Source organism: Ctenocephalides felis, unplaced genomic scaffold (genome assembly GCF_003426905.1).
Source record: "Ctenocephalides felis isolate EL2017-DRISC unplaced genomic scaffold, ASM342690v1 CF-g0.4_SCAFFOLD_01886, whole genome shotgun sequence".
In the NCBI taxonomy this organism is placed as follows: domain Eukaryota; kingdom Metazoa; phylum Arthropoda; class Insecta; order Siphonaptera; family Pulicidae; genus Ctenocephalides; species Ctenocephalides felis.
This window is the reverse complement of record NW_020538040.1, coordinates 55,313,542-55,333,591: the sequence shown is the minus strand read 5'-3', so window position 1 is coordinate 55,333,591 and position 20,050 is coordinate 55,313,542. Positions and strand designations below refer to the sequence as shown.

The window sequence follows — 20,050 nt, the reverse complement described above, 5'->3', positions numbered from 1 at the left end:
GGTAGAATTGGCCCTTTAATTTCCTTTTTGTTCGACTGTGTTTATTTACGATGGCTTAATAACATATTTGTTTGTAAACAATTAAGTCTGTTTTGATGAATTGCTGTAGGTGTGTGTTTTTCACAACTCGGCCTGAAATTATATCCTCGTCTATTTATAACAGAAACATCGCGGTCGCTCATGCGAAAAATTATTATGTTGTTTGTGCATTATTCGTCAGTTCATCGTATACGCAAATGGGCTCTGTTCAAGCACCTATGAAAATAAAAGTAGATGTTAATAAAATGGTAATAGAGTTGTAAATAGTTGAACGTATGACGACTTCGAATTTAATAAAATTTAATAAACTTCATTTATTATTGATTGATTGAAGTTCCGAAAGCTTTTGTGTAAGTTTCATATAGGTTAGAGCGGGGCTTACAGGTCCACGGGAACAAAGGTCTACCACCAATATCTCAAAAACAAGTGAAGTTCGGAATTTGTCAAGTATAATATTTGAAAGTAGAGGGAAAAAGATTACCAGCCATCACTTTGATTCCTACGACGTCGCTATCAGGACATAAACAGCAATGTTATAAATACCATAACAAAAGACTTTTCTTCTGTCGCTGGGGTTGATTTAATTGCATGTATCTTCTTTATTAATTAGACGTGATTCATTATACAAACATAAAGTTCATTAAACTAAATGAACGTCTATCTTTGATTAAATACCTAACTGTAAATATGCGTTTATGGTCTGCCACGTGATATTAAGTTAATCATCATAACTGTTAATTAGTCACAGTTCTTGAAACTATCGACTTAGTCGTAAAAGACAAGCTCAACTAATTTGCAATGCTATTGAAAAGAAACACTTCGATGGGCATGTAATAGAATTTGCTAATCATCGATTGGAAATTATTGTTACTATTTATGCGGAAGTGTAAAACACATATTTCTTGCATATAATTTTATTATCGACGAATATCGAAATTGACATGCATTTAGATTTTATATTTCAGCAGTGTTTAATTTTAGATTACAGGAACTTAACTATTAAGGGGCTCAACTAGTGTAACTGCCTAAAAAAAGGTGATTTTTGGGAATTTATATTGAAAAAAATACTTTATCGACCATTTTAAAATTTTAAGAATATATTTACACATGTTTTAAGAATACATAGTTAAATTTCGGAAAAAAAATTAAATATTTTTTAGGTTATTGTCGATCTCTTCACTGCTGCTGTGATTCCGGCCTTCTACGTAGATGAAATTTAAAAAAAAAATCTCCTTAAACTAGATAATATTGTCTGTAAAATGACCTATGATAAAAAAAATCAAAAATTGACAAAATCGTTTTTGGACTGCCAAAATTCGATTTTTGATCCGGTCAAAAAATCGATAGTTTATTTTACGGAGAACTATATATAGAACATGTAAAAAAAATTTGATAGTGATCGGATCATTTGTTTTTGAGTAATCACTGCAGCAAATTCGGAAATTGCTGTTGCGAGAAAAACGCGTTTAAAGATAAAATGATCGTTATACTATATACTATATATACTCTTTAAATGGCTCAAAAATTATTTAAGATATCGATTTAAAATTTTGGTATGTTGTTTTTAAAGGTATAACCTATCGAAATATGGAAAAATTGAAAATTCGATTTTTTGAAAATTTCACATTAGTTGTGCCCCTTAATATTATTAATTTTTTCTGAATGAAATGAGTATACTTTTCATGAAAATCAAAATGCGATAACCGTAATGATAGTCATTATAAATTTGGTATTTTCGGTCTATAATGAACCAAACGTTTTGTTTTATGTAGAAATGGATTTTATAAAATATTTTAAATTCTAAGCGTTTGATCTTTCATCTGTATAGAATAACATACTTGAATTTTGATTATGTACAGTATATTATTTTTTATGATTATTAAATAAATTGTCAAGAACGATGATTATATATCCGCTTTGCAAACACTACTACTAAAATTGTAAAATGAATGTTTGAATTAAAAATAAATATGAGCAATTAATAATTTACGTCTGAAGTTAGGTTAAAAATAGTTTTCTTTGTTCATATTTATTGGTTTAAAGGATGAATGAAAATTTTGTAAATTTATAAATGATCTTAATAAATCTTCACAAAAATTTTTAAGAGAATAAGTTTTTATAGCTTCTAATTTATTATTAATATTAGGATTCTTTCTTAGTGTGAAAAATTTTATTTACTTGTATACTCCTAATGATCATATTAATAATTTAAGAAATTCTTTTTCTCAAAAGTTGGGAGAATACAGATCCATAGGTATTAACCCTTTCCACTCGCGAATTGCAAAATTTATATGTATTTTGTCTCCGGAGCGGCGGCATCCGAGTGGAAAGGGTATGAAATTTTCATTTTATACCCCTTTTTTATTTGACACTATCCTGCGATCTGTTTATACAAAAGCGGAGACTGCTAGAAATGTACATGAGAAATATAATACTGATAAGAAATTAGTAGATACATCTATCGACAAATCTTACAGAAATATATTTATACTTTATTTTGTTACAAATATTTTTCAGTTTCGTACTTATAACATGTAATAAATAAATCAATATAATAATTCTTGCCTTTTCTGCAATTTCAGAATGTACCTTTACCGTTACCGTCACCAAAGGTCCTCGCGGACTGGGCCTGAGTGTTTCTGGCGGAACAGATTCCCGTGGAGCCTGTCCAGGCCTGATACGCGTCAAGAGATTGTTTCCGCACCAGCCCGCTTGGGCCACCGGCAGGCTAGCACCAGGTGATCTACTGCTGGCTGCCAATGGCTGCACTCTCACCGGATTATCAAATTATGTAAGTTAAAAAATTATTAATTAATAAATATCTGTAAATAATAAACATTTATGTTTAATTATTAGTAAATGGCAAAGATTGTTAGATCGTTTTAAGGGTGTATTCTAGTGTAGAGCTATGAATTCTAGGTCATTTTTAAAGTGTCGTAAAAGAAAGCAATGAATGTTTTTACTATCTATTTTTTTACAACTTGTTTATTAATATTATTAAAATACAAAACAAAAATAAAAAAATAAAAAAGTTGAAAATTGTAAAACTGGCAGCAGAAGAAGTGGGTGGTCTCAAAAAATTGGCACCTCAGTCTTGACATTATTTCAGCCCTCCTAGCTATCGAAAATGCAATAAATAAAAATATTATTAATCTACAATGATGTCGCAATCGCCCGAACCAGCGATGAGCAAAAATTTACAAATTGGCGACTGTTTGAAAAAAAAGGTGTTTTTTTGTTTCTCGATTTTTTTAAAAATAGTAAAAATTGAAATTTGGGGATAATCCTAGTTTGGGCTATAGATATGTCTATAAACAAGACTCTCTAAACATTTCAAGTGAATCGGTCGATAAAAACTCGAGAAATCGTTTCAACAGTACTGAAAAAGTCTGTTCTGAGAAAAACGCATTTAAAGTTTTGCGTGAAGCCAAACCAGTATGGAGTCCGAGTCCGTAAAATGCCTATATCTCCGAAAATAATACAAATTTTCAAAAACCTTCTCGTACCCATATTCTTAGATAAACTTTGAAAATATATAATAATCCTAGTTCGGGTTATAGATATGTCTATAAACAAGACTCTCTGAACATTTCAAGTGAATCGGTCGATTAAAACTCGAGAAATCGTGTCAACAGTACTGAAAAAGTCTGTTCTGAGAAAAATTGGGCCGGCCGTGGTCCGGTGGTAAGAACGTGTGCTAGCAAATCTTAGTCCCGGGTTCGAATCCAACCTCGGTCGGTTCGGTATCAAAGCAGCTTGATACCAAATTTTCACTTGAAATCATAGATTTCAAATATGATTTCTAGTGAAAATGGTCTTTCGTGGGCATAGCTGTAGTGGCAACATGCCACTTGGAAGTAAAGAGGTCCTAAGATTGAAATACAAAGGAAGTCGAGTTGTATCCCTATACAACAGGAAAGGGCTCTGACATCGTGCAACCATGATTGAGTGCATTTTCAGCTCAACCCACGGACCTGCCCTTGGAAGAAATATTCGTAAAAAGAAAAATGTAATGAACAGTAAAAATATGTAAAGAAAAAGTAAAATATATGTAGTTGTAAGATAAAAAAGAAAAAATAATTAGTAATAAAGTTTTTTTTAAAAAAAAAAAACGCATTTAAAGTTTTGCGTGAAGCCAAACCAGTATGGAGACCGAGTCAGTAAAATGCCTATATCTCCGAAAATAATTCAAATTTTCAAAAACCTTCTCGTACCCATATTCTTAGATAGTTAAACTTTGAAAATATGAAATAAAAAAAAATCGATTTTTTTGAATTTCTACACTAGAATACCCCTTTAAATTGTTTTTTTATAGGTAATAGACTAAAACTAGTTTATGATTTTTTCCTTATATTCCACAATAAAAGAAACTTGCAATACCAGCATGTAAATGACTTTATAAACAAAAGCTTTACTAGGATATTCAACACAAAATTAATAATATTAATTATAGCGAAATATTTAGGCTTCTGGTAAAGACTTTTACTTTTGGCAATGACGTTATTTTAGTAGCTGTCCTATGGTAAATTTTTAGTGCACCAGCCGTTTTATTTTAGGTTTTATATTTATTTTTTGTATTTTTACTCTACTATATATCCCTGACTGCTCCATCATCATAATATTAGATCAAATATTTACTCTTGGTGTCAAAGTGTAGGATGCGTCAACATTTTTATCGCATACTGTAATAGAGCAGAATATACATGAAACCCCCTTGAGATGTTTTTCAACCTATTTTCACCTAAACCACCTGGCTTCGCATCAGAACAACTCACGCAGTCATGCACTTGGAATTATTTTAGCCTAATAGTTACTTTTACCATCTTAACATATTTTGCTATACTTGTATAGTTGCTTCGAAAATTTTGTCATTTTTCATCTAATAATTAGCAAAAACTTACCTTGAAGCACAGCCACTGAAACGAATTAATTTTCATTTCCTTATTTTTGAATTTGTGATTTTTTTAATGGCGAATATTATTCAATAATTTGCAGAAATACTAAATAATTAAAAAGATTGATAATTTCTTTGTTTGTACGGAAAATAATGCTTTTCCCGACAGAGGATTTAATTGGTGCCAATAAGATAGATAGTACTAGCTATCTAGATTTAATAGGAAAGAGTATTGATTTTCAACTAACTTCGAAAAAGTTCAACTGTTTTACTCGTACGCATAGACTTGATAATTGTGCTTGAACATATATACATGTGTTTCTCAGGAACTATCGATAAAACTTTTTGAATTTAATAGATGCCAGACAAGGTGCCAGTTAAATCTAAAGTAATTTATTGTACAAAATCGTCTTATGTATAAGATATTTTAAATGCATCTCGAAAATTTAAATAGATAGTCACTTTTTATAGTGTACGTATCAAATCGCACGGAATATAATTTTAAGAATATAATAAATTATCAATATTAAAATATATTATTTGTAGTTAAACATTTCGATTAATTGCTCTTCAATTAGTTTGTTTTTAAACTAAAATATTAAACATAATTAGTTTCTTTCAATTAATTTGCTATAAACTGCAGCTTTATTTACACTAGATAACACAATTTTTATTAGTTTTTTTTTGTTGTAAAAATTCTTACTCCTTCAGCTATTATTGTTTACGATAATATTTTTCAGTAATCTAACATACTACGCAGTTTACATTGAATATTTAATATTATGAATTATTTTTTATTGAATTTTGTTTAAAATGTTATAATATTTTTTTGTAAATGAACATTATTTGTAATTCTGATTATGAAAATAATTAAGTAAAATAATGGAAGGATTTTATCACTTTCTTTTTTTTTTGTATTGAATACTTCGTAATAAAATATTTTGTTTATACTATCATCAGGAGAAATAATGGAATTTTTCACAGCATAAATAAATATAGTCGTATCATAATAACAACTTGTTAATAACAAAAATGTAAGAAAAACTAGTGGTGCATGGCATCGTGCTTTAAAGCAAATTGCCGTACCGTAATGAAATGTTCGAGGAATTTTAAATATATTAAATATATTAAATTTAATTTTAAATAGATTATTATAAATAATCATAACTTTCATTATTCATATTTTATAGACGAAAGCTTTTATAACGTATAAATTAGGCGACGTTTATGTATGTTCACATAAAGACTAAATAAACAAAACTTAAGCAAGCGGGGTTTGAAAATCCAAATAATTTTCGATATTTAATAACAAAATATTTTTTGTTATTATTATATTATAATAAAAAAAATTACCATCGAAATCAAACTTTTTTGTTTTCTCCAAAAACTAATCCTTTTTTCACACTGTCAACACAAGCAAAATGTTTTTCGAATCATTGAAATCGGGTGCTTCATTCTCCCAAAAACGTCATTGTTTGCACTTTTAGCTCCATATCTCAAAAAACGGCTCGAACAATCTTTGTCAAAAACTTATCATAACGTCTCCCATTCATTACAAATTGAATGCTTTTTGAAACATCCAAATCGGATATTTTTTTGTCTGTATTCTAAGATCAGTATCTCTAATACGGCTGAACCTGTCTTTGCCAAAAACTAATTAGCACATCTCCCTAGTGGTAGGAATTCTTTTTTGAATTATTAAAATAGGTTAATCGGTGCTCCCGAAAATGTCGACGAATAATTGTATCCATACATGCACACATATTACACACACATACATACATGCATTTTTTCTAAAATATGCCAAAATATTCAGAAACTTTTGAATCGTAAAGGTATGCAAAAACTTTTTTTATTTTTGGACGCTTACTATAACTTACCCTACCGAAAATTAAAAACGGTACATTTTTATCAAGTATATGCAAATTAAAGCTGTTAGTTCGCCTGTACCATGAACTTGGTGCTGAAAAAATAATCAAATTGACCAAAAATTAACAAAAATAAGATTATGTTTATTTGCTATAAAAATTTTAGTTTTTGGTTCTCGAAAAGTAGTTATAACATAATATCTACGACTATTCTTAAAGCGTACGTTTATTTTCATAGTAATATATTATATTTAATAATTACATTGCAGTAAAAATTGTTTGTCTTCGACACTGCAAGAATTCATTGAATCTTTCAAGTATGATATTAAATCGTTGTCGTTTCCTTTTGATAACGATTTCTTTAATTTATTCGCAGGAAGCGCTTGAGGTCCTCCGTACAGCGCCCGCAACAGTGACGCTGACAGTGTGCCGTCCTCCAGGGCAGGACTTTGACAGGCAGTCCCCAACTCCTAGCGAACCGCCTCCGCCGCCGAGACGAGTTGGAAGTTGCGGAGCAGGCAGCGGAATGGTTGGAATGGGCAGCAGCGGATTAAGCAGCGCCGATATACCGCCGCCTTTGTCTCCGATGCTGCTTGATGGGCCGTACGGGGTAAGTTTCGGATTATCCGACTGTATATAATACATTTGTATATGTATATATATTAGGTTGGGCCGAATCATTATTGTAGTAAAATTAAGCGATATGGGCACCTTTTCATATGAAATATATGTGTTATTTAAATGAATTTTGACTTCAAAACCATATATCGCAAATAACTCTTTAGCCAGCGAAATTTTCAATAAAATACTGTTTTTAATAAGTTAATATATTAATTTAGGCATGTGAATAATTCAAATTGTGAGTTATATTTTAATTGATAGTTTGTACGGGGGTTTTTAAATCGGGTTTAGTTTGTTGTTATTTATTTCCATCAGAGTGCGCTAGTATTTTTTTTATTATAATTCTCGAAGTTTCGAAAAGAATATATTAATGTGAAAAACTCGCATTAATCTTCATTCAGTTCTCCAGTTAGACGTGAAGTATCAATGGCGAATTCTTATTTAAATTCAGGCGCAAGTGCCAGTAATTTGAATCATATGCGCTCGCATGATCAAATTACATTTGGGGAAGCAAAAGAATTTACTGGAATAAATCTTCCGACAAGTATGGAAATTATCAGGTATTATTTTTATTTGGCCGAAGAATCAAAAAAACAAAATAAAATGTTTTCATATAAAACATTTACTCCAAATGTGGTAACGAAATTGATTCAGACGTGGGAAAAAATTGATATTCCAATTATGGAGAAACGAAGTATCGCTAGAAAATTGAACCGATTGATTGATAAATATAAAAGTACAAATAAAAGCAAGTCTACCCAAGCATCATTTCAGGAGTTTGTAGAATCCACGAAAGAATTATTTTATATTGGAAAATGCAAATGCGATTTGCGAAGAATACTGTGTTCCTGCGGATTGATCCCAGCACACTTACAAGCGTTTATGATGGATCAACATAATGAGAGGAAATCTACGATACCAGAATATATTATAAAAATTGAAGATAAAGTATCAGCATCTACAATAACTAGCGATATTACTCCAGGTGAGACATATACTCCTGATGTTGGTTTTGAGTTTAAAAGCAGTTTGAAAAGTTCACAAAATACTTCTCATATAAAACGTGGACCATATAGTCGAAGATACAAAGCTCCAAACTATGCCTTAATATGCGACAGATTTGCAATCTCTGATAGAGTTGGTTCTGCCGTGGTAACAGCAATCCTGAAAGACCTGGACATAAAGGATGATTGGGGCAATCCTGTCATTATGGATAAAAATAAAAGCGTTCGTGAGAGGCAGAAAAATAGGCAAGCTCTACTCAAACGATATGATTCTTCTGAATTAATAGCATTTTCATTCGACGGCCGAAAAAATGATTCTATTACCATGGAAAAAATCGATAAGAAGTTTCACCCACGAATGATTAAAGAAGCGCATTTAGTTATTTTAAAGGAACCGAATTGCCAATTGTTGGGTTACACAAAATTGGAAAATGAAGATTCGGAAAGTAAAGTAATCAAATTGAACGAGTTTTTCGCCGATAAAGGAATAGCTCTCGATTCTTTGATAGGCATATGTTGCGATGGTGAACCAGCAAATACAGGCGTAAAAAATGGGATTTTACGTCGTTTTGAAATTCAGTTAAATAGGCCTCTTCATTGGTTTGTGTGTCTTCTCCACTTTAACGAACTTCCACTTCGGCATTTATTTAACTATTTGGAAAAATCATTGACCACTGGACCACGAACAAAAACCGGAATATTAAGCAAACAAATTGAAACATGCGAAAATATACCGGTGAGTTATAACATATTTACTATTTGTTAATACTTTATGTTCAAATTCAATATAATTTATTTTTTCTTATTTACTTCCAGCCGGTAACAGACTTTGAAACGATCCCACTTGAAAATTTGGCTGATTTAAGTCCTGTTGAATCGACAACTGACTCAAGTTATTTAATAAAAATAGCTAAAGCAGTTGCTTCTGGAGAAGTATCGACAGACTTAGCTAACAAGAAACCGGGGCCAATAGCACATTCCCGATGGCTCACAAAGGCTAGTAGGTTACTTCGGTTATATGTAACTACTAATAAGCCATCCAAAAATTTGAAAATTCTGGCAAACTACGTGATGAAAGTATATATTCCAATGTACTTTAACATTAAATATTACAACTCTGTGGTGTACGGTAGTATATTATTTTATAAATTTATTAGCTGGACGCAATATTTAGACTCGAATTTAAGACAAATTGTGAACAATGTTGCTAAAGAAAACGCGTACTATGCTCACTCGGAAAATATTTTATTAGCAATGTTGTTCGATAATAAAAAGGAAATACGAGATTCAGCTATAAGAAAAATCTTATATTACCGTAATAATGTGGAAGACCTGACGCAATTGAGAGATTACAAAACACCCGAAATAAATTTCGAATGCACCGACTATACTAATATGATAGATATGGACGATTATTCAAATATATTCGAACCAGCCTTCACGCTAAATATACCTCATGAACATCTAGTACAATATCTACAAAGCAATGAGTGCCCATGGAGTGACCCTAAAATTCCCGTCCACATTCAGGGAACTGAGAGACATGTTCAATTACTGGCTAACGTATCAAAACGCGTATTAGAGCGAAATCGCGATGGAGTTATGACTGCAACACTACAATCTCGTAAAAAGCATCCTCGACTGGAAAGCAAGCAAGATTTCAGATATTAGTTTTTTGTAATTGTATTAGCTAAATGTAAGAAATTTTATTTTAAATAAAATATAACTTAAAGAAATAAAAATGTGTTATTTAAACCATGACATGTAAATAAATAATATAATAAATATATGTTATTCCTAAAAACCCAAAAACAATATTTTTCTACAAAAGAAGTTTGACCTGTTTCGATGCAAGATTCTAGGTTACGCTTTCTCGCGTTTTCACTAGTTTTTATCGATTTTCTCCGAAACGGTAAAAGATACGAAAAAACTTTGTTCGTACGAAAGATGCAGAATAAAATTACGAATAAAATGATATATAAATGGTTAAGTGTGTTCATATATTTTTTCGAGATTTTCTAATATTTCTTTGCTAAGAACAAAATTTCAAGTCAGTTATCTCTATGGCAACTTTTCGGACACATCGCGCTTCAAGTCAGTTATCTCTATGGCAACTTTTCGGACACATCGCGCTTCAAGTCAGTTATCCCTATGGTAACTTTTCGGATACATCGCGCTTCAAGTCAGTTATCCCTATGGTAACTTTTCGGATACATCGCGCTTCAATTCAGTTATCCCTATGGTAACTTTTCGGATACATCGCGCTTCAAGTCAGTTATCTCTATGGCAACTTTTCGGACACATCGCGCTTCAAGTCAGTTATCTCTATGGCAACTTTTCGGACACATCGCGCTTCAAGTCAGTTATCCCTATGGTAACTTTTCGGATACATCGCGCTTCAAGTCAGTTATCCCTATGGTAACTTTTCGGATACATCGCGCTTCAAGTCAGTTATCCCTATGGTAACTTTTCGGATACATCGCGCTTCAAGTCAGTTATCCCTATGGTAACTTTTCGGATACATCGCGCTTCAAGTCAGTTATCTCTATGGCAACTTTTCGGACACATCGCGCTTCAAGTCAGTTATCCCTATGGTAACTTTTCGGATACATCGCGCTTCAAGTCAGTTATCCCTATGGTAACTTTTCGGATACATCGCGCTTCAAGTCAGTTATCCCTATGGTAACTTTTCGGATACATCGCGCTTCAAGTCAGTTATCCCTATGGTAACTTTTCGGATACATCGCGCTTCAAGTCAGTTATCCCTATGGTAACTTTTCGGATACATCGCGCTTCAAGTCAGTTATCCCTATGGTAACTTTTCGGATACATCGCGCTTCAAGTCAGTTATCTCTATGGCAACTTTCGGATGTTTTGCGAAATAATATGTATAAATACTGAATATTTTGTTATAAAAGATTTGAAATATTTGTAGATTGAAAGTTATTACTGATTTAGAGTATGATACAAAATTAAATAGAAATATCAACTTGCACGTATTTTGTACATTGACAACTTACACGTATTTTACATAATTGTCAACTTGCACGTATTTTACATAATTGTCAACTTGCACGTATTCAAAAAGCCGAGAAATGTTCTTAACCTGTTTCGATGCAAGATTCTAGGTTACGCTTCTTTGCTAATGCCCCCTAACAGTTTACTTGATGTAGTTCGCGGTACCCGAGAAATATTTTAACCTGTTTCGATGCAAGATTCTAGGTTACGCTTCTTCGCTAATGTCCCCTAACAGTTTACTTGATGTAGTTCGCGGTACCCGAGAAATATTTAACCTGTTTCGATGCAAGATTCTAGGTTACGCTTCTTCGCTAATGTCCCCTAACAGTTTACTTGATGTAGTTCGCGGTACCCGAGAAATATTTTAACCTGTTTCGATGCAAGATTCTAGGTTACGCTTCTTCGCTAATGTCCCCTAACAGTTTACTTGATGTAGTTCGCGGTACCCGTAAGTTACTGATATTAAAAAGCCGAGAAATGTTTTAACCTGTTTTGTAGCAAGATTTTAGGTCAAGCTGAGTTACTATTTATTATAGATTTAGAGTATATTACAAAAATTAAATAAAAATGGCAACTTGCTCGTATTTTGCACATTAACAACTTGCACGTATTTTACACATTGACAACTTGCACGCATTTTCCATTATTGATAACTTATACGTACTTTGCTTATTAGCAACTTGTACGCATTTCATTTAATTGGTAACTTGTACGCATTTCCAAGAACTTGAAAAAACATTCTCCCTTATATAGAATTAAATAAAAGATATCATATATTCATAGTAAGAAATACGAAAAGTTTCTCTTAAAAACAAATACTCTTCGTTAACTCTCACAAATTTTATAACTATTTATATAGCCTTATAGTTATTTAAAGAAATAATGAATATTTCTAGTATCGGAATATGCCGATAAGTTTTGCCTAACGTGCTGACTTAGGCACGTTGTACAAAATAGCTAAGTAGATACCAAAGAAGTATCACATGTACAATATGTACAACTTTCTGAGGGTCAAGTCATACTGATTGTGGCATACTGCAATGCGACGGCTTAAGGCTTATGCTCTAAGAGCGTGGGGTGACGCCAAGCCAACATGACGAATCCCCAAGCCAAAGGCTGTGTTCCAGCAGATCGCAGCGTGGTAACTGCTCTACCAAATACAACATCCCGCCTGGTACCTTAAAGTCGTCTATAAACGATTCCGAGTCTCTACATCGAACTAGTGAACCATGATCGACCGCTATAAAACGGCTAAAATGGCTCGTGCGATAAACGGCGTGCGCCGAATACCTAATAAATCACATTGTATTGAGTCTTTCGACTCACGAGACTCCTCAAAATATCGTTGTTATCTAGAAAGGATATGGCCTTAGAGTCGTTCAGGCATACCCACGGATGGTAGCTTTGCACCACGTCCGAGCCTGCGGTTCCTCTCGTACTAAGCAGAAATTCTATCGCAACGACAATTCATCAGTAGGGTAAAACTAACCTGTCTCACGACGGTCTAAACCCGGCAACTTTTATAAATTCTGCGCTTACACAGAGGCTAGACCTTTAACAACCGTCGAAACGGCGGTCCGTATATAACATTAGCGGTCTGCGACCCAGTTTATTTAGTCTCTTTACCCTTCGTTAGATTGAAACTTCGGGGCAAATTCATCGTCATAACTCACTTTTATTCTCGCTCGGAGAGTATTGAGTTGATTGCATTTGTATATTTTATTTTCCGCATAAGAGTCTTTGCGTCAACGACACATGCCCGCGGATATGCTGTACAGTATGGTTGAACACTTATAAATAAGGTCCAGAACCCGGCCGTAAACCGACATCCGAACATATACGACGTATATAATTCCAAACACGGTCTACGACATTATTAAAAGTAACGCCGCTATATAGTTGACAGGCTAAAAGTATCGAATATAATGTATAAAATACACCGGGGAATAATATTCAAACCTGCCTGAACAACACAGCGAACTTTTGCCAAAAGTTGATCGCATCGCATACGACGCGATCTATCCCCCTATAGAAGGCGCGCGGCCACACCGTAAGTATTAAGACCGAGTCCCAAGCGATGTGCATTTGACCTGCGGCGAGGGCCTGCTCGCGCTTACGGTGTGAATCGTCAAGACAAAAGTCTGGGAAAATTTCGAACTGCGAACCCTTATGATAGAAAAATTTTGTCGAAAATTTTGTTAGATGTTCAAACAGTTTTATATATATGGACAATATGAATTATAGTTAATTATTGAGTTTTTAGGTGTTTTTTGGGTTTTTTTAACTTTTGTATAAAATTATGTATTTATTGATTTTTATAGATCTCAATGAATATAAAACGAATTTATATATAGTTATATTATTTTTTATAATTATTTGTTTAAATTTTCTAATTTTACAATAAATGTTCAAACCAGTTTTCCTCGATTTTCTCTTAAACCGTAAAAGATACGAAAAAACTTTGTTCGTACGAAAGATGCAGAATAAAATTATGAATAAAATGGTATATGAATGGTTAAGTGTGTTCATATAATTTTCTCGAGATTTTCCGATTTTCCTGAAATTTTACGACGGCAACTCGCCTGTAGGCCACACCGTTCGGAATTCGAAGTTGCGATATATGGGAAAAAAACTAAGAATTTTGAGACCTTTCTAACGATATATAATACTTTATATGTTTTCTTTACAGAAATATCGAATCGTGAAGAGTATTGCTCCAACCTAGCCACACTTTGCATTTTGACAAGTTAACATCTACACATATTGCTCTATAACATGAAAACCGTAAAAGATACGAAAAAACTTTGTTCGTACGAAAGATGCAGAATAAAATTACGAATAAAATGATATATAAATGGTTAAGTGTGTTCATATAATTTTTTCGAGATTTTCTAATATTTCTTTGCTAAGAACAAAATTTCAAGTCAGTTATCTCTATGGCAACTTTTCGGACACATCGCGCTTCAAGTCAGTTATCCCTATGGTAACTTTTCGGATACATCGCGCTTCAAGTCAGTTATCCCTATGGTAACTTTTCGGATACATCGCGCTTCAAGTCAGTTATCTCTATGGCAACTTTTCGGACATCGCGCTTCAAGTCAGTTATCCTATGGCAACTTTTCGGACACATCGCGCTTCAAGTCAGTTATCCCTATGGTAACTTTTCGGATACATCGCGCTTCAAGTCAGTTATCCTATGGTAACTTTTCGGATACATCGCGCTTCAAGTCAGTTATCCCTATGGTAACTTTTCGGATACATCGCGCTTCAAGTCAGTTATCCCTATGGTAACTTTTCGGATACATCGCGCTTCAAGTCAGTTATCCCTATGGTAACTTTTCGGATACATCGCGCTTCAAGTCAGTTATCCCTATGGTAACTTTTCGGATACATCGCGCTTCAAGTCAGTTATCCCTATGGTAACTTTTCGGATACATCGCGCTTCAAGTCAGTTATCCCTATGGTAACTTTTCGGATACATCGCGCTTCAAGTCAGTTATCCCTATGGTAACTTTTCGGATACATCGCGCTTCAAGTCAGTTATCTCTATGGCAACTTTTCGGATGTTTTGCGAAATAATATGTATAAATACTGAATATTTTGTTATAAAGATTTGAAATATTTGTAGATTGAAAGTTATTACTGATTTAGAGTATGATACAAAATTAAATAGAAATATCAACTTGCACGTATTTGTACATTGACAACTTACACGTATTTTACATAATTGTCAACTTGCACGTATTTTACATAATTGTCAACTTGCACGTATTCAAAAAGCCGAGAAATGTTCTTAACCTGTTTCGATGCAAGATTCTAGGTTACGCTTCTTTGCTAATGCCCCCTAACAGTTTACTTGATGTAGTTCGCGGTACCCGAGAAATATTTTAACCTGTTTCGATGCAAGATTCTAGGTTACGCTTCTTCGCTAATGTCCCCTAACAGTTTACTTGATGTAGTTCGCGGTACCCGAGAAATATTTTAACCTGTTTCGATGCAAGATTCTAGGTTACGCTTCTTCGCTAATGTCCCCTAACAGTTTACTTGATGTAGTTCGCGGTACCCGAGAAATATTTTAACCTGTTTCGATGCAAGATTCTAGGTTACGCTTCTTCGCTAATGTCCCCTAACAGTTTACTTGATGTAGTTCGCGGTACCCGTAAGTTACTGATATTAAAATGCCGAGAAATGTTTTAACCTGTTTTGTAGCAAGATTTTAGGTCAAGCTGAGTTACTATTTATTATAGATTTAGAGTATATTACAAAAATTAAATAAAAATGGCAACTTGCTCGTATTTTGCACATTAACAACTTGCACGTATTTTACACATTGACAACTTGCACGCATTTTCCATTATTGATAACTTATACGTACTTTGCTTATTAGCAACTTGTACGCATTTCATTTAATTGGTAACTTGTACGCATTTCCAAGAACTTGAAAAAACATTCTCCCTTATATAGAATTAAATAAAAGATATCATATATTCATAGTAAGAAATACGAAAAGTTTCTCTTAAAAACAAATACTCTTCGTTAACTCTCACAAATTTTATAACTATTATATAGCCTTATAGTTATTTAAAGAAATAATGAATATTTCTAGTATCGGAATATGCCGATAAGTTTTGCCTAACGTGCTGACTTAGGCACGTTGTACAAAATAGCTAAGTAGATACCAAAGAAGTATCACATGTACAATATGTACAACTTTCTGAGGGTCAAGTCATACTGATTGTGGCATACTGCAATGCGACGGCTTAAGGCTTATGCTCTAAGAGCGTGGGGTGACGCCAAGCCAACATGACGAATCCCCAAGCCAAAGGCTGTGTTCCAGCAGATCGCAGCGTGGTAACTGCTCTACCAAATACAACATCCCGCCTGGTACCTTAAAGTCGTCTATAAACGATTCCGAGTCTCTATATCGAACTAGTGAACCATGATCGACCGCTATAAAACGGCTAAAATGGCTCGTGCGATAAACGGCGTGCGCCGAATACCTAATAAATCACATTGTATTGAGTCTTTCGACTCACGAGACTCCTCAAAATATCGTTGTTATCTAGAAAGGATATGGCCTTAGAGTCGTTCAGGCATACCCACGGATGGTAGCTTTGCACCACGTCCGAGCCTGCGGTTCCTCTCGTACTAAGCAGAAATTCTATCGCAACGACAATTCATCAGTAGGGTAAAAACTAACCTGTCTCACGACGGTCTAAAACCCGGCAACTTTTATAAATTCTGCGCTTACACAGAGTAACCTGTCTCACGACGGTCTAAATTAAAGTCGTCTATAAACGATTCCGAGTCTCTACATCGAACTAGTGAACCATGATCGACCGCTATAAAGCGGCTAAAATGGCTCGTGCGATAAACGGCGTGCGCCGAATACCTAATAAATCACATTGTATTGAGTCTTTCGACTCACGAGACTCCTCAAAATATCGTTGTTATCTAGAAAGGATATGGCCTAGAGTCGTTCGGCATACCCACGGATGGTAGCTTTGCACCACGTCCGAGCCTGCGGTTCCTCTCGTACTAAGCAGAAATTCTATCGCAACGACAATTCATCAGTAGGGTAAAACTAACCTGTCTCACGACGGTCTAAACCCGGCAACTTTTATAAATTCTGCGCTTACACAGAGGCTAGACCTTTAACAACCGTCGAAACGGCGGTCCGTATATAACATTAGCGGTCCGAGACCCAGTTTATTTAGTCTCTTTACCCTTCGTTAGATTGAAACTTCGGGGCAAATTCATCGTCATAACTCAACTTTTATTCTCGCTCGGAGAGTATTGAGTTGATTGCATTTGTATATTTTATTTTCGCATAAGAGGTCTTTGCGTCAACGACACATGCCCGCGGATATGCTGTACAGTAGGTTGAACACTTATAAATAGGTCCAGAACCCGGCGTAAACCGACATCCGAACATATACGACGTATATAATTCCAAACACGGTCTACGACATTATTAAAAGTTTTTGTTTTTTTTAAACAAAAAAACAAATTTAAAACAAATTTATTTGTAGTTATATTATTTTTTCTTTTTTTATAAAAAAAATCCGATTTTTTAATGCAAGTTTTCACTAGTTTTCATCGATTTTCTCCGAAACCGTTAAAAGATACGAAAAAACTTTGTTCGTACAAAAGATGCAGAATAAAATTAAGAATAAAATGATATATAACTTGATATATGTCATAATATAATTTTCATGAGATTTTTCATTTTTTTCTCTTTAAATTAAAAATGTTTTAAATTTTTCGCTGGCTTTAAATTCATTTGCAAGTTATGCTTTTTTTACAATATTGTTCAAATGTGTAAAAAGTTAAATTAGCGAGGTGCCTCAATATGCAAAAATTGGCCCACTCTAATATAATATATATTTATATATATATTTATATCGTGCCAAACGATCCGATATCACGTTACACTATTTGATTTTATACTACAACAGCATAAAAAATTCTTTAGCTTTACTTCACCACAAATATATTGCATCGTTTTTATAGTTCCCATTATCATTTACTTTAAATATAACGAAATTTTAATATCTAAAGCACTTTCGTAAATAGTAGATTATGATCCATCTCACTACAAAAAATCACGAAAAATCACGGAGGGAGGGAGGTGTGTATAGTAAGATATCACGTGTATTTATTTTTAACTGAGTTTTAAAAAATATCAATCATTTTCAAAAAAAAATTAAAAAATTCACAGTTTTATCACGTAACTAAAACTACACGTGATGTTTGAGAGGGGAGGGAGGGGTAATTTTGAATATCACCATGTATCACCAAGGGGGAGGGGGGTCAAAAAATCATTAAAAACTAGCTCACGTGATTAATGGACGCCCCCTAAGTTCACTTCGGAATTCGAGATACCCCGCCGTAAGTCTGTAAATACTTGTATTGACACCTTAAAAGTTGTCTCAAAACCTACATATGGTAGGGTGTAATTACCATATGTAGGTCTTGAGACAACTTTAGAGGGTGTCAATATAGAAGTATTTACAGACTTACAGCTGGGTATCTCGAATTCCGAGATTCTTACGTAATTTAAGCTTAAATGACTGGACTAGCAGTGAAAAAGGCGAATAATATTTTACTATACGTTTTTATAAATTATCAATTAATATTTTAAGAATGTAAAATTGAAATTTAAAAACAATCAAAAAGTTTTATTCTTGCTGGTAATGTACTGGGGGGTAAAAAAATTGGCACGTCACTATACTCCTGATATAGCCTTTCAAATAATCTGATAAAAAAGCTCATTTATCTAGAATAATATCGCATTAGTATGAACTTGAAGTTAAAAATAGAAAAAATCACAAAATACCGATAAAAAATTTTTTTCGATATTCTCGATTTTTTTTAAAAAATAGTAAAAATCGGAATTTGGGGATGATGATTTTGCATTGGTAAGTTTATAAAAAAGACTGTAAAAATTTCAAGTAAATTGGTTCAGTAGAAATTGAGAAGTAGTGTGTATCGTACAGAAAAAAATGGTTTTGAACAAAATACATTTGAAATTTCGCAGTGAAATAACAGAGGATTCTCCTATCGGGGGCAAACTACTATATTGTCAGAAATAATTTTAATCTTGAAAAATAAATCCTCTTGTATACATATTTCTGAATATTTTAAACTTTGAAAATATAGAAAAACGATTTCTTAAAACTTTTAGATTAGAAACCCCCTTAAACGATAATACGCTGCAAGATGTACATACTTCCATATAAGTAATAGCTTTAGATAATAGCTATATTTAATATAACGTAATCGAATCAATTCGATAATTGTACAATGCGAATGAAAAATTGTAAGATCTATATGTAATATAAATCACTTTCAATATTTTTGTGCATTGATTTTATATTATGAAATTAATAACTTATTTTATATTTACGCTTAAGTGGAATCAGTATTATCCAGTGGAAGAAGTAAGTGTTTGATTTATCTATACGAGTAGTTTGCTTTATCATAATATTATCGTAACTTTATAATATGTTTTTAATCATTATCGCTGAACATGTTTACAAATAAAATCTATCAACATTAATATTTTCGAATAATTTATTCCCAGGAATTCGATATAGTCATGAAAAAGCGTAGCGGATCATTAGGTTTTACTCTACGTCGTGAAGACAACAGCGTACTCGGTCATTACGTACGAGCCCTTGTTCGCGAACCGGCCCTGTCCGATGGACGTTTACGACCCGGAGACCGCATTCTGGCTGTCAATGGAGTGTCAATGTGCCAACTTAGCCATGAAGAAGCTGTAGCCTTCTTACGAAGGTGCGTAATCGAGATAATTAATATTCAAAAAATTCAAAAATTTACATGGAATTTGTTTGATATATTAACTAAATTCACTTAATTGTATATCACAATAATAATTCTTTTTTAAATAATGAAAATATTGATTAGGTGTACTTATATGTTATATACGCTTTATTAGGAATACTATGAGAAATATCAATGGTTATGGCGAATTATTAGCACCAAAGCTGAAAAAAAAAACAATTGAGTTCTAATATCTAAATTCTAATTTAGTTCGCTGGTCTATCTTTGGCATCATTATGAGAAAATGATTATTATAAGAT

The 20,050-nt window shown here is 33.2% G+C and overlaps 1 protein-coding gene across 2 annotated transcripts in view; it reads left to right on the top strand.

The window, feature by feature from the left end:
• LOC113377120 (tyrosine-protein phosphatase non-receptor type 13-like) overlaps positions 1-20,050 on the top strand; it is a 267,073-nt gene that overhangs the window by 234,983 nt on the left and 12,040 nt on the right. For both annotated transcript variants that reach the window (XM_026617326.1, XM_026617325.1), the window contains exons 4-6: positions 2,622-2,830; positions 7,178-7,411; positions 19,531-19,742. In XM_026617326.1, coding sequence (XP_026473111.1) covers positions 2,622-2,830; positions 7,178-7,411; positions 19,531-19,742 — 655 coding nt within the window. The remainder of the gene's footprint in view (positions 1-2,621; positions 2,831-7,177; positions 7,412-19,530; positions 19,743-20,050) is intronic.